Genomic DNA, 22,943 nt, shown 5'->3' with positions numbered 1-22,943 from the left:
GGGGAAAAATAATATTGGGATTGGGTAAAATGATTTAGGTGTCAAGCTCTAACAGTCCATAAATCCTGAATAGTCAGACACCATTTCCTGTGCTCCTGGCTCCATCCACTTCACGTAGAAACCTAAGGTACTTTACCCACCACACTGAATTTCCATTGGCTAGCAGCAAAACCTGTGATATAGTCCACATTCTTAATTATAACAAGCATTTATTTTTTTTCTGCAAAACACAGCTATAATATTTGAGTTAGCGCAGGCTCAAGCCTGCGTCCACATGGCGCAGTGCAGGGCTGTATGGACCTACCTGCCAGGTCTCCTGTGTGGGACAGCCTTTTTTTGTTTGGCTTGGCCTATGAGTTAGGCTTCTCGGCAAAGGTTATTAACTGGGACCCGGTGCTGCTGCAGGAACGGGTTGCACAAGCAGCTGATCACACTTCAGCCTGGCTAGCTTGAACATCTGTGCTGTGCTCCTCTGCCCTGCTGTCCCCCTTCTGTAGTTAGCAAAGGAACAGCCACGCCAGGTCTACTTGCTTCAACTGGTATAGCCTTGCCCAATGTTATGTGAATACGTAGTAGGTATGAGGGTTAGTTTTATTGAATTTTTTTCTATTTTAAAAAGGACAAAGCTGGTGTGGTAGGAGAGGAGGAGGACGGAGGAACTGGGCAGTTCTGGCCTTTCTATTGCAGAAACCCAGCACAAGTTCCTTGCTTGCTTCCCTCAGCCATACAGCCAGAGGCTGCCACAGTCACTCTTTCCCATACATGGAGGATACTCCAGGATTACTTATAACTCACAATCTCCTAAAAGTATCAGAGTTTCAGTTTAGACAGGTATTCCCTTATTTTGTACATGAAGGAGAGAACCTGATCCAATCTCAGGCAGAGCTTGATCTCCTGCAGCAATGTATTGCTCCTCTTTCTCCTTCTCTCAGCTCTGGATTCCTCCTAAAGAACAGGAAAATGGCCTGTTCGTGATGACTATAGCATTAAAGACATCTCTGGATTTTGTTAGCCAGTGGTCTCAGCATGGCCAGAAGGTTTCCCAAGTTTGAACCCCCAGTCTGGCAAGCATGTTTTGGTGACTTTTTGGGTTAGAAGTAAAGATGAGGTGTGGAGAATGTATCAGTGTGATTGTGCCTACCCACAGGGAAGTTACTATGCCACTTCTGCATGACTAGTAAGGACTTGACCTGCTGTGAGTGAGGCTAGCAGCCCTGGGCTTGAACTTCTAAAAGGCATTACTTTTGCTCAAGAAACCTTGCCTTGAATTAGTCATTAATTCTTTATCATAACCCATTAATGATTCTAAAACCAAAGTGTTTAGCTTAATTGAGTTTATTACTATAGATCCTAAAAAGTGTAACTCTGCTTAGTTTTGGGGAATATCAATTCCCAGGAAGGGAACAATTCAGGATGAGTTATTTGTGCTAAGTGAACCTGTTTGCCCAAATACTCTCATAGCATAGCAGGGGAGCAATGAAAAGAAATGTGGTCCCACCCCTTCATTCACGGGTCTGAACAGTTTCCAGGAAGGAGTGTAACTACACAGGTAATCTGCTGGTAGCAACAGGTGGTTTTCTAGAGGAACAAATGGCAGAGAAACTGGATTACAAGAGTGGTTCTGAGTCACAAGAGTCTCCTGGGGTGCTCCTGCACTGGTCATTGCTCAGAGATTAGCTTGGAGTCAAACTAACAACCAGCTAAATGGTTTGGAGGATTTTCTTGTTGAGGGTGAGGCTGAGGAAGCATGATGGATGTGTAGTTCCCTTTGCAGTGTTGTACACAGCAGTAGAAGGGAGGCTTGGAGCTGACCCTCTGCATTACGAGCTGATGGCATGGCCACCTCTCCTTATACCCAGACGAAGACTGTGCAACTGGTGCTCAGAGTGATCTGCAGGCTAAATCGCTGCACTGTGCCTAGTGTCTAGCATTCTCCTTAGCCTCCAGATATCATTCCTTCATTTTTAGTGTCACGTAGGAAACAAAATCTATAGACCGTCATTTCAGGGGCCCTGGGGTTTCCCTTGACTGTGTAACCCTCTGCTGTGAGGAAAGGTGAACCATGACTAAGAACAGGCTTGCTTCTGAAGGCAAAATGGTTGCTGTGTTTGAAGAAAGAGCCTCTTCGGTATTATCAAAGACAGGAAAATATGATCCATTATGGGCATACTGACATGGAGATATGAGTAGCCAGGCACTGACAGCAACGCCTTCACACTTACTGCTCATCATTTGTGGAGAGTCCCACTAAAGTGCATGACTAAGTTGCTCTCCCACACCTTTGCAACATAGGAAGAAGCTATAGAATAGCCTTTATCCCCCTAAATATCCCCCAGATTCAGGTGTGGTTGAACTGGCTACTGAGTTAGGGGGATAACATGTTCCTAGAATCACTTGTTAAACCAGCAATGCACATTGGTATAGCTGATACTATGTGTGTCTGTTTACAGCCTACAGCAGTGGTGTTGCTTCCTTTGCACCGTTCTCTTCGGGCTAGAGTTTTCTACATTTTTCACAGATTTTGGGGGCCATCGGAGACTAGAACTGTTCCATCTCTTCTCGGGTTGCCTACAAGTTGTGCAGGCTTGCATGCAGATTGCTAAGTTAATTCCTCACACCTCAGATCAGCCTGATGGATGACAGTTGGAAGCAGAGATAAGCAAGTCCTCCCCTGCATGTCAGGCAACATAATTGCACAGTCAAATTAAGGAGAGTATAAAAAATTCTAATAAAAATTTGTAGCTGGCCCTGCCTTGCATGGGCAATTCAACCAGATGACCTCCAGAGACTCCTTCCAACTTAAATTACTATATGATTCTAGCAAAAGAAGGATATTTTTAAGAGAAACTGCAAATCTGTTCTCCCAGTTCTGAAGTCACCAAGGAAATACTGGGACTTCTGTGCAGGTCAGAGATGAGTAGAGATCACACTCTTCCCATCTGTGAATTTTGCAAAGCACATCAGTAACTTAATACACCAGTGGTTACTATTTCTGGCATTAATGAAATCATATTCACCTCTGCATGCTTTAAATTTGTCCCTAAATTACACATAGAAATGCCCACCTTAAATTCCACATAGAAATTAAAAATTCCCAACCAGCTGGATGCCCTCTGCAGACCTGTGCTGACTTTATGGTCACTGTCATCTTGACAGTAGTTACTCTTGCTTAACCCAGTGAAGTGAAGGCTGGATTGAGCCCTGTCCCTGGTTGTCTGCTCTCCCTACAGTGGATGAATGAGGAGGGTTATTGTATGTACAGCAGGTGCCACACATATTCTGCGGCATTTTTATTTCCTCTTCTTGAGGAATTCACAGACGAAGTAGATGGTGACTTGGCACTCAGAGTCATTCCACTCTCCTGTGCTGAGCATTTCCACACAGTCCTCGCGGCCAGCTGGGTCGTGAGGCTCCCCTTCCTTCCAGTTACTGTAGTTCTGCAGCGGGCTGTTGTCTGCGTACACAAACTGTCCTTCTTTTTCCATGTCGTTCAGCCCAATGAAGGCTCGGAAGAGGCCACTGTTGGAAATGTAGTCAGCGATCAGGGCATTGGTTGCCTCATCTTTAGGCATGGCCAGTGTTCCTCCTCTGTCCCTGCAGTGGATCAAGGCTTCTCTGTAATTCTTCTCTTCTTTCACGATGTAATAGAATTTTTCGTCTGTCTCCCTGATACCTGCTATAACTTTAAAGGGGAAAACAATTGCTTAACGGCATGTCAACGGTTATTGAAAGTGCTTCTGTTCCAATATAACAATGAGATGATTTCTACATTTGAACTAATTAAAGAGAGAGAGGAAAAGTATTCCCACCATCGAATTTGTGATGAACGATGAGGACATGATCAGGAACTGATGATAGGAATGGGACTGAAAGGCACCTTGCACACGTTCGGACAAGAACTATTCAGTCTTGATTGGCGTGTGTCTGCTGTGACACTTAAATTTTACTTCATGGATATCTAGTACTAATCAAATCAAGGCATGCTGAATGGTCAAATAGCAATGTCTAACTCTGGATCACCTACATTGCATGTTTTTGAATACAAATTGTGAAAGAGTGCCCTGGGATAGAAATGCAGGATAAAGATCGTTTTTCAGGCCTTTTCCATATAGAGGAAAGTTAATGTGACTGCTAAAATAAGACATTTTAAATACAGCTCTGATATTCAGAGCAGCTATAGCCATTAAGTGGCATTGATTAGGAAGAAAACTGTGGCTGCTCAGCAGGTTTAAAAGGCAAACTTCTGAACCAGTGTATATCCCAGCGAATCAAGCAGCGCCCAGGAGCAGCCTGGACAGCTGGAAGTTGATTGTCCCTGCTGATGGATTGCTGATGGTCCTGAGCAGAGCTTTGGCCTGGAGCGATTAACACTCTCCCAAACAATTCAGGAGTTACCTCAGGAATAGTTTAGGAGTTAGTAAAGGGACACTCCTGGTGCTACGGCATTCAGTTTTGTAGGATTTGTAACACAGATGCGGGCTGTTCTGTGCTGGTTGCCCACAGTGCCAGAGAACGGTCTCAAACACATTTTATTTACTGATGCAGACCTAGTCTTAGAAGCAGGGGTGAAGCCTTCTCAAAATCTCTGCTATGCCAGGAAATATACTTCCTTCCTTTCAAGTGGGGGCAGTTTACATGGTCTGCCTGACAGTGCTGCCTGCAAATGTGGCTTTTTATAACCCACATCTTTGCATGTCAGTCCCTTGTTACAGCAAAATGATGCTTGCACTGAGGGGAGCACTAGGAGTACTGTGTCTGCAGCCTTCCTGTGCAGCAGAAACATCAAGAGGTTACTCTTGCTTTTCCTGCCTGTCTGGAGCAGATTGGCACAAACCTCTCTGTTTCACTGCCTGAGTGGCTGTTGAGCCTGAGCAGGCTGATGGTGCAGAGGCAGTTAGTGAGCCGTGCCTTGTGCTTTTCATGATTCTTTCTGCTGTGCTGTTGGTAATTTCTGTATTGGTTTTGCTTTTAGTCATCTGCTGCTGATATCCTTACAGGTATAATAATAATTCAGAGTGCCTCACACAGTGGGACCCTCTCTTTGGGTCACCTGTGGATGTGGCCATAGAGCAGCAATGGTAGAAGAATAGCAATGATAAATGTTATAGGAACCAAATAAATCACATCAAATATATAAGGATCCTTACCGTTCTTCACAAACTTGATGGACGTGTTAAGACGAGCAACGTTGATATTCAGTTGTCCAACAACTCTGCGGTATCTTCCACAGTCACAGACCGTGCCTGGTGCAATACAAAGGATAGAGGATTTATCTGTTTAGAAGCATTTGTGCTTGTGCTTGGAGAGTCATCTGTAGCTCACTTCCAAACCTTCTGAAGACCTCCACTCCATTTGCAGAGAGCCAGTCTCACCCTGCCCTGCTGGCCATACTTCTGTTCATTTAACCCCCTTAATATTTTGGCTCTGTACACTCCCTTGCTAACTGGCTTAAGAATCCCTGCTTTTAAAAACACGGATAGAAGTGTTAGCTATCTTCTTTCCACCCATATCAGTATGGGATTTGCACATCCTCTGACCCTTTCATCATTATCGATTCCATCTAGCTGCAGAGGTATGACTTGTCATGGTGATCACTACAGTGTTACATCTGAATGCCGAAGGGCTACCTTTGTATCTGTAAACAGCACAGGTTCCCTGGCCTTCTAATAGAAACAGTATTGGCAAAACTTTGGTAGAAAGGCTATGTTAGTGAATTGCTGCACTCAGCTGTGGTACAGCAGTAACAGTCAATACCAATTCAAATAATCAATAACTTTCAAGTACTGAAGTCTCAGTTATATATTTGTTGGTAAAATGAAATTTGGCTTGGTATAGGTTTTTTTTGTTCCTCTGTTATCCTCAGGAAGAAAATAAGTTGTGGATGATTTCCCATTAAGAACCAAATGGGCATTGCTTATGAAATCTCTTAAAAATGAACACAGCTGTATTTTCAAGGTGGGAAAACATTCAAGGTTATTAGGACTGAGAAGAACTTTCTGGATCATCAGGTCCAAATTCTCGTCCTGTAAGAAAATGCATTGCATTCCTTTGACAATAGATTCTGCTTTATCTAAAATCACTTATTTTTTCATCCCCATGCTCCTATTAGGAAACTCATAAAGGACTTCATGCCTTTGGTATTCAGACACTTTCTTCTAGTTTCTAGTGTAAATGTACTGCTGGCCTGTGTATGCGTTAGTTTTTATGATATTAAACATTGCTATTAGTTTAGGTGACTCTTCTCCATATTTTGTGCATGTTGGCATATTCATAGGCATCAGTCATATCCCTACCCAAGCCTTCATTTTGCTGAACAAAACTTTTTCAGTCTCTTCTTGTTCATTTCATCTATTCTTAAATTCTTCCATTGGCCTCAAAATCTGCTGAAACTCAAGACAAGCCAATCCTGAAATCAAAGACCCAGCAGACTTAAGCATTCTGCAGAGAAAGACACATAGCATACCTGCTCTTCCCTTTTTTCCAGAAACCCCCGATAAGCCTTTGGCTCCTTTGTCACCTGAATAAAGAGGAAAATATATTCTCAGATCTCAGACAGTGCACATGTCAGGGGAGCTTATTTGAAAAACCTGTTTAATAATATATTAATGGTGTGCTTCCCTGGTGTACTGTACTGGTAGATGTGCCAAGTCAAACAAACCATGATTAATTCTGGTGTACTGAAATAAGGAGAACCCTTTAATAGCTAACTCGCTGATAACACAGGCATCTTGCGTGCTGCTGGTTCCTGGTACCACTTACTTTAAATATAAACTGCAAAATGATCCAGAGAGGCCGAGAGCACTCAAGAAATCTGAAAGGTGAGACCTGGGTTCTCTCATTGCCTTGCAGGACAGAGCCCTTCCCTGCGTTCAGTAGCTCCGTGATGGGCTGAGGCAACACATGAGGGTGATGTGCACTAAGCCGCTGAATTCATGTGTGCAACAGATTGTGCGTGTGGGCAGCAGTTAGCACCTGCACAAAATAAGGTCAGTAAGGAGCAGCATTTAATTTCAGATATAGTTCATGGAAATGCGATTTATTTCATCCAAATGCTTTCCTCTTCTGTAAATCGTAAAAATGGTAGAAATACTGCTCCAAGCTGTGCTACTAGATAAGTGGAGGTGACTAGCTTTTTAAAAAATCTCAGCTGTAATTTGGGTCAGGAACAGCTGGACTTTTTCTGAAATTCATGTCAGCTGTTCTTTTATGAATTAAAACCTTCAGAGGTCAAAAATACTAATGATTGCTCTGCCTTGTTGATGGCTATTTTTTGATGTGCTTTTTCCTTTATATGGTTGTGGGTTTTAAAAGACATTTTAATTGGCATTGCTTGACACTGCACACTTACAAGCTGAAATTTCAGGGCTGCTTCATTAAGAACTTAAATTTTAATGGTAGGTTTAAGCAGTGACTTAGTGACTTTTGCTTCTGCAGAAAAAAAGAAAGAAAATGAGGAAAACTAGGAGACAATAAAGTATACGTTCAGGTTGAAAGAGAGCTTGATTTGAAGGCTCAGGGCATTGGTTTACTTACGGGTAAAGATAACAAATTTGTGGGATTCTTAAATTCTAGTCTCCTTTGGAGACTGAAGACATCTTAGGAGATAGCTATCTGTGTTTTCATTTGTCTAGGTGCTTCTGAAAATTAGTCCCTCAGGCCAAATTCTTTTGTTCTTCTCTGACACGGAGGCTGGCTAAAGGCCATCAAAGGTTTATTAAAAACATTGGCTTGAGAAGCTCCCCAGATTGTTCCACCTGCTCACCCTCATACCTGGATTGATGTGCTGGTTAGAGACCACAGAGTTCCCCTGGGGATGGTGGAGTCCCTGCTCAGCTTTCAAGACAGGTCTCCTTCTGGCAAAAGTAGTATTTCTTCTTAAGCAACTCTTTAGGAATACTGGTAAGGAATGCCTGAGCTTCTTCTCAGACAACTGGAGCGTAATTTCATTAAATTATTGTCCAGGTAGTCTTGGGGTCTACCTTGATTTGCAAGTAGTTGTCATCCCTGGTTATGTTCAATGCTTTCTTATAACTCCTAAAATCCTTTCCTTACTGAGCTGTCCTGTGCGTTACTTGCTCACATGTCACACAGCAGGGCAGGAGACAAGGTGCAGCATCCTAAGCAGCAGCAGAATATTGACTTAGGCCTTCAGCATCCAAAGCAGAGACTTGAATTGGGCTTGCCCTTTTAGATCATTCAGAGGATTTACTCCACAAGGGTGAGATTTCTTCCTTCCTCTTTTACCATTAAAGAGGATTGACTTCTTAACTCATAAAGCAAATTATTTTAGCCAAGTAAGTTGGATATATTGCATGTGGGAAATAAAACAAGAATATCTCAGCTCTCGTCACCAATCTTTAGGCATAACTGTATTTGGAGAGCACTGGTCACAGCCGTTATTTGGTATTACTCCATACCTGGAACTCTCACAAAATACATATTTACTTTGAGGGAAAAAACAAGAAAATTCCCAGACCAGAGCTTACCCTTTCCACCAATTGGACCAATTTTTCCAAGCATTCCCTGGTCACCAACATCCCCCACAGGTCCTTTGTTTCCTAAGAGAAGAAATAAAGAGGAAAAGAGTATGGATGCTTTCTGTCATTTCTTTCCCAAGGCACTATTTAGGTCTCTACTGCTGCTATTTTTCCTGAGCATGGCCAGTCTGCATGTGTGGCAAAGTTGAAATGAGTGGAGCCCCGAGGGCGTTTGGAGGACAGCGCAGGTCTGTGCTACTGTAGGATACAACAGTAGGACATTGCAAGGCACCTTCATAACTGAGCTGCCTGTTCAAATGCCCCAAACCGTCATGTTTTCTTACAGAAAATGCAAACTAAAACTGTTAGTGAGTATTCAAATACTGATTTTACTTCACAGCCAAACCAGGCCAACAGCAGGTTTTATTTGGGTGGTTTTTTCTCCACCCCAGACAAAAGCCTTTCCTTTTTGACTTGAGGTAAAGTCCTCACAGCTTTGCTGGAAATCATTCTCAAAGCAGGACTGCAAATAGGGAGCTTCTTGTTTTGCTGTATGTGCTTTCCCAGTCCTCAGAGCAACAAAGTTTAAGTTCTAAAATAGTTGGCTAATGATGACAGCCCAATTTAGGGAATCTTAGTTTCCGCACTGAATTTAAAATCATAAATGGTTGGTTACCCCATTTCCTTGTATCTTACCTGATCTTCTTTTTAAGGTAAGAAGCAAAATCATAGGAATGTATTTAAAAATGGATATTTTTTTAATTATTATAACAATAATAACAGGGCGATTTTAAAGTTTCTATAAAAGTATAAAAAACTTTTCTGATTAGCCTGAAACCACTATCAGGGAAGAAAGACCATGGATATGCATTATCATTAAATTCTAATGATAAATCAAGCTTTTGAATTACAGTATGCAAACAAGGCTGACACCATCACATCTAGTGCTTCCGAATGCTCTGCCCAGCTCACACTATGGACAGGGGATAGGTTTAATAGAGCTGAGTCCCAAGACATCTACAACTCCTTGTTCTCAGCTTAGATGCTGTTTGATCAGAGAAACCTTGTGTCAGAGTACATGCCTCTGTTTGCTTTTCTGCAAAACAAGGACAACTGAGACTGAATTTTATTGAGCATCCTGATCTATTACTAGGAAATAACCCTCAAAATTCAGTTTCAACTAAAGGATCATTTCAGTAAGAGAACAGTAATCTTTCTGATTATACATATGATTTGGGTAATGATTATACATACGATCTGGGCATTCTGGGTCACACTCATGACAGCCACTTGAGAGAGCAGCAGTGCATGTACTGGTTTATTACATGACTCTTTGAATTTATTGCCATATATAGCTGTATTACCATAGCAGTAGGAATTGCACCAAGCTCTCCAAGTATTGTTAGGTTTACTGATTAATGTTTGACAAGATTGTGAAATCCACTGGTGCAACAGGAATGAAAAGCATTAAACTGATCCTGTGCACCAGTACAGTTGTGTATAAAGGCATTCATATACTAGCAGCTGCCAACAAATGGTTATAAATACCTTTTGGTCCTTTTGGTCCAACCTTGCCTTGTTTACCCACTTCTCCTCTATCTCCTTTTTCACCTTCATCACCTTCAAAAAAAAAAAAAAGAATAAAGCATCATGGTATGTTTCTCTCAGTGCAGTAAGTGCAACTATCCATCCTCAAAGTAAAGTCAACATTTTTTTTCCCCTAATAATTTCTTTGTATTTCACCTTGAAGGCACAGTAGCCATAGGATAAATTTCCAGAGAAGAGCTGATGAATCTGACTGTCATTAGGGAAAGCTAAAAACTTTCCTTTTGGAGTGGCTATTCCAATATGAGAATTGTACAACACGAATTTCTAGTCCCACCTTTTAAGACATATTAGCTATAAAGCAGATAAATAAGCCAGTCTTTCTCTGTTGGAAAATCTGTTCGCACAAAGACGAACTGCCAGGGGAACCAATAGGAATTTATTAATTGTTTCTAGTAACTCTCTTCGTGGTGACTCTGTGTTCAAGGTATGCAGATGCTTTTGGAATGCAGGAATGTAAATATGTTGAAATAGTTCTTAGCATAGGCCTTAGTATGGCAGAAGTCTTGCCTTTAGTTTTTGACAAGTGACATTTATATGTTGATATAACCAGCGTGTTTTGCAATTACTCCAATGCTTTATTTTGAAAATGAGATACAGAGTATCTGTAAGAGGTAAAATCATTGCATTTATTACAGTAGTACAGAGATTTCTCCAGATGAGATCAAGACCCTATATCACAGGTTCCTGTACAGCACTATATAGTTACTGTTGTAAGAGACAGTCTTGCTGAACAACTTACAGTCCAAAGGAGCAAGACAGCAATTAGTAGGAAAGAAATGTTACCTCCTTCCTTCGGTAGCATGCAATTTTGCTTCACATTATTGCAGGAAATTGGAGGCATAACTGGAGTTGATTTTCTTACCTTGTACTTCTTCATTTTTAGTCAAATCCCAAGAACATCTTTCAGCATTTTTTTTTCAGACAAATACTGAGGGTGGGGGACAACCACCTTTGCACCCCTCTGCACCAAGTGACCATCATTGAATACAAGCAGCCTTCCACGGGCTCTCTGTCCCCTGTTCCCTCTCCCCCCGTTCCCTGCCCTTGCCCGCAATAAACCTTGCGGTGCGGTGGGAAGCAGTGCCACGGTCACTTGGCCAAGCCGGGTTCTCACGTGTGAGTGGCAGCCAGTTGTGTCTGTGCCTGCAGCCCAGAAGGGGAGAAAAGGCTGCATGCAGTGCAGCGTATCGGAGGCCCAAGGGAGGGAAGACTGCCTGGATGTCAGCAAAAGAGAAGTGAGGCCTGAACGTTATGTGACGAGACCGATAACCTGTCTCCCTGAGGATGGTGCCTCCAGAGTGAGGCCTGAACATTATGTGACAAGACCAATAACCTGTCTCCCTGAGGATGGTGCCTCCAGCCTGGGCAGAAGGTGTTCAGGGAACTGGGTGTGCTGAAGGTGACTATGACCCATGCAGTGGTTTAAGGGCCTGAAGGGCTTGCCTGAGCCAAGCACCGCATCCAGATCACTCATGAACAGCCACTAGTGATTCTTCCCTGCACAGATGAGTCTTGTGCCTTTTAAACCCATTTATATTTTTGGCCCCTTTAATAAATATCCTGTGGCAAAGAGCTCAGTGATTTAATTATGTGCTGGTGAAGAAAATAGCTTCCCATGGTTGCTTGAAGACTGATAGTTTTGTTGAGTCTCATTCTTATTTTCAGAAAAATACTGCCCACTGATTCCTGATGTACCTTCTCCTACTGCTGTAGCCACAGGGCTGTAGCGTATTGTGGGCTGTTCTGTGGGGTGATGACAGATGAGAAGTGATGTGTATCAGTTGTGGGCTCTTCTGTGGGGTGATGACAGATGAGAAGTGATGTGTATGAATTGCAGCATATAAAATGAAGTATTAGCTGTTCGGCTCCTTTCCATGTCAGTTACATGGACTGGGCTGAGTCTGTGCCTGTACCCTGAAAAAAACTTCAGTGTTGGGACTCTGTGGTGGAAGGCAGGTTAGTCAGGATGCCCTCTCGGCGGAGTGGCCAGTGTTGCAAACTGAGGAAAATAAAGGGCTGAACTGTTGGGGGAGGAGGCATTTACTAGAGGGATGCACCGGGAGGAAGCATGACACGGTGTGTATGCTGGCTCCATCAGGCACCCTGTTTGTTTTTAACACCGTCTGCTACAGGACAAAGTAGGAAGAGAAAAGGCTATAAGCAGTCAGCAATACAAATTTTAAACATCTCTATTTTCACTGGTTCTTAAAATACTGGAAAAATCACTATATATTTCCAAATGCCAACCTCCTTAGATATGCAGCTGAAGCTGCAGGGCTGAGCCTGGAGCTGGTGGAAGGATGCCTGCTTGTACTGGGTTCTTGTCTACAGATCATCAAACAGCAGAGCCAGGGAACGTGCAGTTTAATTTTGCTGTTGACCTTAGTGCTAACAACATTTACAACTGGTAAACCAAGAAATTGTCCTTTCCAAACCCATCTATGAAACCCTTGAGAAAAGTGCAAAAGTAATTTCTCAGTAGTTCAGAAATTCAGAAAAGATTCCCAGAGTCTGACAAAGGGCTTGAGAAATGAAATTCCAGCAGAAGGTTAAGAGCTGATCTGATCACTGTCTGCAGACCTGTACAGGGCGGAGATTTGTAATAACAGAAAGGAAGAAGGGTGTGATTCAAAGGCTGGAAAAGCTGGATGAGTCCTGACTAAGAAATGCAACATGGGGATATTTAACAATTGGACTGCACTCTCTGGCAGGGGAGGGGGACATAGGAGGCTTTTCATGTCCAACCTTGTCTCATGCAATAAATTCCTTTGTGTAAGATACGCTGTAACTCTGTGCCTGGTGTAGAAACGCTGAGGGAGTTTCTCTGGCCTGTGTCACACAGGAGAGCAAACCAGATTCCTACTGACCTTCCAAACCAGGGCTTGTAACCCTGGCAGTCCTCGTCACCTCTCGGACCAGCTGGTTCCATTCTTTGTGGCTTGCAGACTGCTCTGTTGGGTTAAAGGCTCTAGAGAAACTGTTTGCTGCAGAAGGAAAACCTCTGTGTGGGAAAGATGCTTTTTTTGTTTGGTTGGTTGGGGTTTTTTTGCAAGAAGCATTGCTTAGGCAGTTAATCTTAGAAATAGATCCCAGGAAAGAAAGTCAATATGCAAGTGAAGAAGCTGTGATTACTTGCCAAAGATGTTTTCTTCCGATCTCACTTTCAACATTTCGAGCCACTGAAGTGGCTTTTTTCTGAGACTTTAGAACAAGCTTTTCACACACAGGGCTGCTGGAGATGAAGCTGGGTTGCCCTGTATAGGCCATCAGACTGAGCACCGACAGGTGAGAGGGGTAAAAGGTGTGGGAAAGTTTGTTCTGGGCGTGTTGAGAGATTAGGGAGTGTCTCAACTTTTATAGCTAAAATGTCATGTAGTCCCAGTTTTTATTCAAGCCCTCTAAAAGCCTAAGGGAGAGGGAAGTAAGACCTACCACCTGTTTCATCTTGGCTACACTCTGCCGTAGGTTCTTTACATAGGAAAATGGGAAGAATGATAATTTGTGTGTCTGTAAGGGAGGGAAATCCTGCCCTTCTCCCTATACGGCACCTGAGAATGGGTAGGCCATTACAAAGCAAGGGTAGAAGTACAGTCTTAATTAGTGGTACCATCTCGTTGTTAATTTAAGACTGGATTAAGCCCAGTGCTTGCTAATACAGTGTTAGAATTATAAATGCGTTGTGACCTCCTTTAGGTGTTGCTTACAGTGCTCTCAGATTTGGGCAGGACACGTGAACCCTTGGGTTATGCTCCCCCCGTGTGGTCTCGCTATGATTTGCAACCAGGTAGGAGGGCTTGTGAGGGGGTGGTCGGCTTTGTTTTGGGCAGGGGTTGAGCTGGCTTCATTTCTAATTTGGAAGTATCCCTCCCTTTCCTGTGCGACTTCACGTGGACAGGTAATCCCACTGTATTAGGCACTTTTTTTGTACTGTACCAGAAAAAAAAAAAGAAAAAATCTAAATCCTGTCAGTACTCTGTAATGTGTTTTTGAATTTTGTAGTACTGTGCTTTGTGCAACGTGAGATTTCTTACAGAAAAACTCCCTTCTGATCCCTGACTTCATATGCTTGTAGTCTATACCTAGGTGTTAACCTCTCCTTTGTGCTACTTCACACTTGAGGCAGTGTCAGGTTAAGTTTTAACCTAATTAGCAGATCGTCACCTTAAAACTGTGGTTGCAAGGATGTCAGAGAATGCACTGCAGTGGCATTTGAAGCATGGGTGAAGCACTTGGACCCAGTAGCTGAAGCAAGACCATTTCTCAACCTTATTAGTATTCCCTCAAGCTGATTCACTTCTGTGTTACAGATCTAAAATACCAGACTATTAAAATGAACACATGGAACAATAAATTATTAAACTTCTCCAGCTTGGGACTGTGCAAGACAGAAAGAAAGCAGAAGCCATAAGCAGTAAATGACTTTTGCAGCCATTAGAAAATTCTAATTGTAATTGAGAGGGAACTCCACTCCTTCCTTCTCCTATAAACAAGCTCAGGAAAATGCTGAAGGTCTAATAATCAGCAGGATTTTTAGGCAGTTGAAAGGGGTTCTGCCTTTTTAGGAGTTTCACTAAATAACACAGTTTTGAGAGGTTGCATTTGGTAAGGATATAATTAGTAAGAATTTACTGACCTTCAAGTGACTTAGCTTTCCCTGATGAATCTTTTGTAGGCAATTTATCCGGTTTGTATTCACCAGTTAAGGAAGTTTTCAGGTTAAATTGTTCACATATATTTAGTGACTCTCCAAGTCTTGTGTTCAAGGGCTGACCCTAGTTCTTGGAGAAGCAGGGTGTAATCCCTGGGGATTATGTAGTCCACATTTATCTATAGAGACAGCCCTGCATCAGAGTGAGAGCATGTCTGCAGGTAGCCTAAAGGCTAAAGCTGGGAGAAGACTTCTAGCTGGGTTTATGCACGTGTTTCTTCACTCAGAGGTCTGCTGAGAGACTCCCCAGGGTCCACACAGGGTTTTATTGAGGTGCTTCATCAGGTGTGCTGGCAAGTCATGGCCTCATGTCAGCTCCAGTTCCTGTCCCCTGACCAAAAATACTACAGAAATCTTAATGCTCTCTCAGCCTCTCTTTTGCAGGTATACCTTCCTCCACCCTCTAGGGCATACCCAGCTTTCAAATAATAGAAACATCACTTATGCTGGGCATATTCAGAATTGAAAAAAGCCACCACCAGCCAAAAAGTCCTTGAGAAGCCCTGGGGGCATGACTTACTTGCTGTGAGAGGGGGGAAGGATGTTGAATTTTGATCAGTATGCACATGGATGCTTTGCACTGCTTGCCTTGGATGCATTTAGCATTCCTAGGCTTAGCCAACGTCCCACCACAAAGGCTTTGTATGGAATCTGTTATGCAGTTTTACCTTCTTGATCTTGCAGGGGACAGTCCTGCTGAGCTCCATGTTCCATGCTCATAGTTCCACCTGAACTGGCGTGGGGACCCTCCCCACCTCTACAGACAGCATGTGAAGAGTGTAGGTGACTTCTGCCTGTCCTGGGTGTTAAACTAAAGGGATAAGGAGATGTGCATCATTCTGAAGCCTTGAGAACCCTCCAGGAGCAACCGAATCCCTTGCCCTCCTGGAAGACAGCTGGAGAATTAGCTCTGTAGCCTACAGACACTGAGTGACCCTGAGCACGGGGAACCTTTGCAGCATTTGCGCATGCAGTCTCTGTTGAGAGGTTTTGTCACCAGGGGGAGTCACGGACTCCAAGAAATAAGCAAATACAGCCCAGTTTGTCTTTCCAGTGTACAAGCGCGTCACAGCTACATCAATGGAAAGCCTTACGATTCCCTCTAATTTCACTTTCAGTGTCTTTGAGATCCTTAGGAAATTTCCTGTGGCAGTGGGGATTCTTTCTTTCAAGCTATACGTGGCTAGGGAGGACAGCAATTCTTGACATTTTCTGCCTCTCTGACATGATGTCCTCTTCCCTGTCCTTCCCCCCTTCAGCCCTCAGCACTGGCCCGCATGCCTCCTTCCCCTCTGCCTGATGTTGAGCACTCTTCTGACTCTCTGTTGAAGGAATTCAGCTCACTAAACAGGAATATATCAATAAAGCAAATACACATTTTTAGTGAGTGAGCTAATCGGCTCAGGGAAAAATCTGATGAGTAAACACCTGAGGCAGCACAAGGTGAAGGTAGAAAAGCGTGGTCAGAGTGAGGGAAGAAGATGCTGGGCCTCCCTTTTTAGCAGAAGTGTTGATGATGTGTGTACATCTGTACACCTGACAGATGAATGCAGCTGTAGTGTGCAACTGCAACTAGTCACTGTCCCAGGTGTCCTGCAGGAATATGCAGGGCTCCCACAGATTGCACCGTTCTTGGAACGTCTGTCTTCACCCGGCTCCAAATTAGACAACAGGAACCCTTCCCTGATGAAATAGAAAGGGTCTTCAAAAATAAATGGATTCCCTGCTCACTTTTCTGCTTTCCACTTACAAACATCCATTGACTTCGGTAGAAACACCCTCTTCTCCTGTCGCATTGTGTGAGCCAGACCCAAGCCTTCACTAGGCTCACTGAAGCTCTGCTGACTTGTACTGTTCGAAAGTGTGGGCCTTTGTGCATGACTGGGACATACGTTATCTTTTTAATAACACAGAAATAGTTTAAATTATTCCTGAGTCTCCTTTTACTTGATCTGCCTGATTTAATTTTCCCAGCCTGTTCCCCTGCCATTCTGACATGATCTCAGAGACCTGTGGAATACAGTGGCTTCAGTGAGGAATCAGACTGACACTGGTAAGAAGTACTGACCCAGTATCTTTGAATTTGTGTATTTAAGTCCCCACATACATGCTTTGTAGTCCAGGCTGATAAACTTCAGAAACTTAACGTTTGCTAAAATGAAGAAGTCTAAAAGCCATGAAAAATAGAATTTTATGTTGAAATTAAAGGGCTCTTCAGATCAAACATGAGGCGCTAAGAGGGAAGTTTAGTTATAGGTTTGAACAGCTTATAGGATGTGGTAAGGCATTTTATATTTTCAGAAGGAAATGCGGATAACAGCATATCTGGTTTCTGAGAGAGTTTGAGATTTTCCAGGAGTGGAATTGCGTAAGCACAATTAAAGCTGAGAGATGGACAGCTATACTGGAGACCACAGTAAATGCTATTTTGAGGCACCAGCCAATGTCACAGAGTTTATAAGCATCATTTGTCAGAAATAATAATAAGGAAACGTTTTACATCTAAATTGCTATGGGAAACTCCCGGCATTCTTCAGATTTCATCTCATTCCAGTTTCTCAACCTGGATCTGATTCAAGACCTTTGAAGTTCCTGTGTCTGGATTTCAAAGGAAATGAGCTGAGACCTGTGACAGCAAGATCTAGAGCCAGGCTTCTTAAGCACTGAGCTTCCATGAATCCACATGAAATCAGCTTCTGCAGAGCCAGCCCCCACCACAGTCATCTTTTCATCCTGCTCATGCTTTTAACGGGAGTTTATGAGTCAAAGTTTTGTGCCCTCTGCGTATTTCTGCCCTCATATTGTTGCTTATTGATTTATGCAGAGCAGGTCAGACCCATCTCATCTATGTCGACAGCTCACTTAAAGCTTCCTTTGCAGGTTAGACAAAACGGAGCTTGCAGTCTCCAGGCAAGAGCAGGCTAGAAGAAAGGACAGAGCCAGAACACCAGTCGAAGGCAAATCCCAGGGGAGCAGCACCTGGTGTTCCTGCCACTGCCAGGACACGGACCAACAACTTGTGCTTTTGCTCTCACTGCATTATCTGCTGCCTCCCCACAGTTCCAGGTCCTCTCTCTGCAGCAGCAACAGACCAGCCTGCTTCCAGGCTTGGAAGGGTAGAAAGTAAGTGGTAGGGACATGACTAATGTTGCTATGCCAAGCACTTGGCTGCTCTGAGAAATTAATTGGGTATTTTTATGCTTGATCTGGTTCTCTTCGGGTCCAAGAAGTCAGTGGGGTACAGAAATTGGCCCTTATTGCCTTAGTTACTCAGCTGTGGATCAGTATTACCTAATGTAAGTTTTTAGAGGTCCTGTGCCATAGCAGTCCAGCTAAGACCAAGCTGTCCCTAAACATCTCAGATCAAACACAAAGAGTCACTACTTATGAATACTGAAAATCTGTTTTGGTCCAAAACATGTGTGTTTTTTTAATTTTAAATTTTTTGTTTCCTAGGGTATTTCAATAAGGGTCCTATAAAATTCCTCACACATTTCAATTTTTAACTTCTATTGAAGCCAGACTACTGTGTACCTCAAAAGCTTTTTCAGGAAGGTAGAACAAGACAGCTATTGCACTAGGGCTGTATTCATTAACATAATCCCCACTTTCTGAGAAGAAACCTGAGCATCACCTAGAAAAGGAAGCTCAGAAAGGAGTGCCAGCTTTTGCTTTTTTCTTGTTCTATTTTTTCCCTTTTTCTGGAGTGCCCGTTTAGAAAATTTACTTGCATAATTCTTTACAAACAGACTTCAGCTTTCATTTGCTTGCACCAGTGATAGAAAAACAGCAGGTAGATGCAGGGGATTGCAAGGCACCTGGCTAGCATCATGCAGAACCACCAGAGGTCAGACTCCAACTCCTATTCATATCTAATGCCGAGCAGTTTAATTCACACTGACTTCTATCATTGCAACAGACAGTGCAAAAGGCTAACAGGACCATTACTGCATTCCTTCTGTTCCTTGGAGACTACATCTTTCCAGAGTATTTTCTATCTCTTTGTGTTATACAGAAAGGCCTCTGGTTTTGCCTCATGCTTTTTTGGCAATTGATGGGACTGTCACAACCGATTTGAAGACTTTCCTGATAGGCAGCCTGGAATTACCCTTTCTTTTCATCCCATCACTCATATCATACTTCTCTTGTGACATCTCAGGTGTGAGCATAACAAAGAGTATATTTTTGAAGGAGAAAAGAATTTGGCTTGCACAAATTAACTTGGACAAATTACCTGTGGCTTGTACAAGTTCTCCGCAACAATAATGACCCTTTCTGAACAGGTGAGTTTCAGGGGCAGCATGCAAAGAGTTGAGTGTTTGCTTCTGTAGCAACTGTGAATGCCTACATAATGGAGAAATGCGACCTCCAGCAGTGCAAGAAACAGTGCAGTTTATAAATTCTGAGCCTCTCCAGACAACCTCATTTCTCTCTCAGCTTTCTCCTCTCCATTGCACTGTGTGATGGAAACAGCAGTATGGCTGCCATACAGCACCAGGAACCATCCCACTGGTAGCCCACGGATTAGATCTAGCTTACAGGACAACTCGTGCCTTGCACTGGGATAGGTGAGGTATAGGAAGTCTTACAGCTATTGAATACCTTTTAATTCCTTGCACTTCTAGTTCCTTTGGCCCATTAGACACTTCCACGTTCATATGAAAGGAGGAAGTTGCCACAACAGGAATCTGTTACCTATGGTGCTAAGAAGCTGGCCAACATACTGTGCAAGCTCAGCACCTCTGTCTTGTGGGAGCACCACTGTGCTCTACCATAGCTGAAGATGCTGAGTGGATGGAGATGAGGGATAGAAACTTGTGCAGATCAAAAGCCATTTTGGGGAGAATGGTGAACAAAGGGCCACAACAGATGTAGCACAGAAAATAAAACTACAGTAACAAAAGTCAGAGGCTTGTCCATTATTGATATTAAAGTTTGAGCAGCAGAATATTGCCTGTGGCTGTGGTGTGATTGTAAACTGGGGACCATGTGTTCTGAGTCCACAGACATAAGATAGATAGAGGAAAACTGGCAGCAGAGCAGACTTTCTTCTGCCATATTAGGTCAACATGCCTCATCCTTGAAAGCAAGGGATGCCTGGGGAGTAACAGGGTAGTTAACTCAGCCTGCTCAAGTCTTTAATTGCCCAGCTGACTGGCATTCAAAACAACCGTCCTGGATGAACTCAGCTGGTAGGAACTGAAATTAGTCTATAGAAATGTATCACCATAGACTGCAAAATGTATTTGATGACCTGCAATGGATGTGAGCCAGTAATTTGGAGGTGATTTTCTTGATACTCCTTTTACCAATTGTGGACCTTGAGCATGGTAATCTAATTTTAAAGTAGTAGTGAGGACCGTGCCAATATACTGTTTGGCTCCTCTCGTGTGTTGGTGTCAGCCAGGAGGCAGCAGGACTGACTGGTAATGACTAAATCCTGACTTTCTCAGGATCACACTTGCAAAGAACCATAATACTTAACCTTTAAATGCTCCCTCTACAAGCTAGACCACAGAAACCAGCTGGAGTCTCAGCTAGTCTTGTGTTGTCACCAGACCACCTCATTAGCCTTGTGACTTGTTAAACACAATTCTGTCAAACTTTGTTCTCCAGCCTGCCATTATTCAGATACTAACTAAACAAACTCCCACTAGCTCCCTTGGGGATCATTACATCTCTCTGCATTTATGCTGTGGCAGCAAAAGTTTAAGCTTGGATTGTAATCATAAAGGAATTAACTTGCTGATTAAAAATGGTCCTTTAAGCAACATGCATTTGAATAATCCATCATAAAAACAAATGAATCTGTAGCAGTGCTTTTGACTTGGTAATCTTTTTTCTGCTTAAAATTTAAATCAGTTGCATTTTTTTCTCTCGGTCTGTAGCCTATAGAAAAATTACAATAAATTACTAAAAAGAAAGCAATAGTTCAAACTGCAATAGCCATGGTGTGGAATATGTATTTTAGGTCCGTCACCGCAAGATAGGTTTGTGCATCAAGGACCTAATTTTTGGCCAAGATACCCTCCAGGCAGTTCCATTAACGTTAGTTGTGTTACACAAAAAGTAAGTTAATGCAGAAAATTTGGTTTCAGATATTTGCAAATTGTTTTGAAGATAAAAGACCTGCACATGCCAGAGCTGATCTAGTTCTTGCTGAAATCTGTAGCGAAGGTCCCGTTTAATTCAACAACAGCTGCTGGATCAGGTCTGATGAATGCAGCAGAGCTGTGTTTACAAGTAAACATTTGGAAATAATGACAGTTCAGTCATTTTAAATATAGCATATCTCTCCCTACCTGTAGGTGCAAAGTGAACCGTTCACAGTTCACAATAGGTGCCTATTTTTAGACAAAGTCGCTCAATTTGTGGCTGCTAGCTGTACTGTTTGTGTGATGAATACAAGAAGAGATTTATGTGCCTGGAGAAAGATGCAAAAGGACATGTCTAACATATATGAGAGTATAGTTGCTGAAACTAAAGAAAAGCAAATTTAAGTCTTGCTTCATCACTTTCCCCCATCACAGTTCCACTTTTCTAGATGTTTGTACAGTCTGCAATAATTCACATCTTTCATCCCCAGCCCATGCCACAAGCCCTCCATGTCTCTATTTTTAAAAATCAGCCTTTATCGGTACTGGTCTCAGCATTAGCAACCTGATACTCCTCACCTTTTGGTCCAGGTAAAATTGTGTGTGTCGAGCAGACATCTGTTGTAGGTCGATTGTCAACATCAAACCCCAAAATCTGAACTTGGAAGATAAAAAGCACTAGTAGGATCCCGTATTTCCTTAGCTGTTGTTCTTTCTTGCTGCTCATCCTTGCAGCTTCTCAGGAAATGCCTTTCGTTGTTACAGTCTTAACAAATGCAGCTGACTCAAAAATAAATGCTCTGCTAACTGAAACAGTGCAAAGATTGGGAGCTACATGCAAGAACAGCTAAATAAAGTGAAGAAAGGAGTTTGACGATGCTGTAGTTATTTCTGTCCTGCACATTATCCAGGGTATTTATTTAACACTGACAGCTGTTTATTCCAATTTATCTCTTATCTGTGAGATGTTTAGCTGCTTTTGGCATGGAAAATTTCTTCAATATATGGGAATATCTCTTTTGTAATATTTTTTTTTCTCCTTTCTGCACTGGCTCTTCATGCCCAGATTTTCGCTTACTCAAGAGACAAAAGACTTCAGTATTGCATCCAAGTGAGTACTTATTAGTTATAGGATACTTGTGTTTGGTTGTGTGCTGGAAGAGTAATGCAGACTCCATATAACATGTAGAGAGGCTTTACCACAAAAACTTTCCTCCAAGGAGACTGTTAGTGACAACAGACAAACTGCCAGGCTGCTGTGGGTGGAAGTCACTGATGTTATTTCACTCCTTTTGGGTGCCATGTATGCATTGTCCCCAGAGTAGCAAATGAAAAGTTGATGTTATCAATGGGTGTTCAAGCCAGAAACCCACAAGTGATGGTTTTATGCTGACAGATTGCTCCACAACGATTGCTCCAAGCCCGGATTATGTTGGTAGACACGGTACAGACTTCAGGATTGAAGTCACAGAGCAGGATGAGCTTGACTGACTGCAGTACCTCCTCTCATACCACCTTTCCCCCGTGTTGGGAGAGGCCATATAGCTGGACAGTGGCGTAGCATAGGTCCCAGAAGAATGTCATCCTTGGGTTGTCCAGGAAGCTGCTGGTGGTTCAGATCCGCTTGAGGCAGCTGTCAGGTTTTCAGTTGGGTGCTGAAACCAGGTGTAGGAGGCCTCTTGGACAGAGGAACAGGTAGCATGCAAAACTGCTACATACCCTCTTGGAAGGAGCTGTGACAGCTATCCATCCGTGTGAAATCCCTTCCCAGAAAAAAGTCTAGCTTTCTCTTAGGGAGGGCACAGTAACAAAGGACAGCAGACCATTCGAGGTAGCCTGGCAGAAAAGAAAGGGGAGATAACTTTTTGTAATCTTTTCAGGAATGTCATTAACTTCTGGTTTCTCACACAATGAAGGAGACAGCTACTTGAAAAGCTGAACTATGCTTTTGAACTGGCTAGCATGTGAGAGCACATTTGCTTTCCATTCTAGGCAAAAAAATGTATTTCCTATGATCATAGCTTTTGAGATGCTTTCTTCATTATTTAAGATAGT

At 42.8% G+C, this 22,943-nt stretch overlaps 1 protein-coding gene and 1 long non-coding RNA gene across 5 annotated transcripts in view; one reads left to right on the top strand and one right to left on the bottom strand.

Moving 5' to 3' along the window:
- LOC121084392 overlaps positions 1-22,943 on the top strand; it is a 56,301-nt gene that overhangs the window by 11,408 nt on the left and 21,950 nt on the right. For 3 of the 4 annotated variants that reach the window (XR_005826709.1, XR_005826708.1, XR_005826706.1), the window contains one exon: positions 16,768-16,846. The exons of the other annotated variant lie outside the window; for it this stretch is intronic. This is a non-coding gene — a long non-coding RNA (uncharacterized LOC121084392). The remainder of the gene's footprint in view (positions 1-16,767; positions 16,847-22,943) is intronic. 4 annotated transcript variants of the gene reach the window in all.
- Positions 1,320-21,909, bottom strand: COLEC10 (collectin subfamily member 10). Its single transcript, XM_040585780.1, has 6 exons — positions 21,468-21,909; positions 10,026-10,097; positions 8,487-8,558; positions 6,464-6,517; positions 5,148-5,243; positions 1,320-3,682 (listed from the first exon to the last, which is right to left on the bottom strand). The coding sequence occupies exons 1-6, from the start codon at positions 21,613-21,615 to the stop codon at positions 3,291-3,293; spliced, it is 834 nt and encodes a 277-aa protein (XP_040441714.1). The 5' UTR covers positions 21,616-21,909; the 3' UTR covers positions 1,320-3,290.

This window comes from Falco naumanni, chromosome 3 (genome assembly GCF_017639655.2).
Source record: "Falco naumanni isolate bFalNau1 chromosome 3, bFalNau1.pat, whole genome shotgun sequence".
In the NCBI taxonomy this organism is placed as follows: Eukaryota; Metazoa; Chordata; class Aves; order Falconiformes; family Falconidae; genus Falco; species Falco naumanni.
Note: the sequence above shows the minus strand (reverse complement) of the source record. Positions and strands in the feature narration are given on the sequence as shown.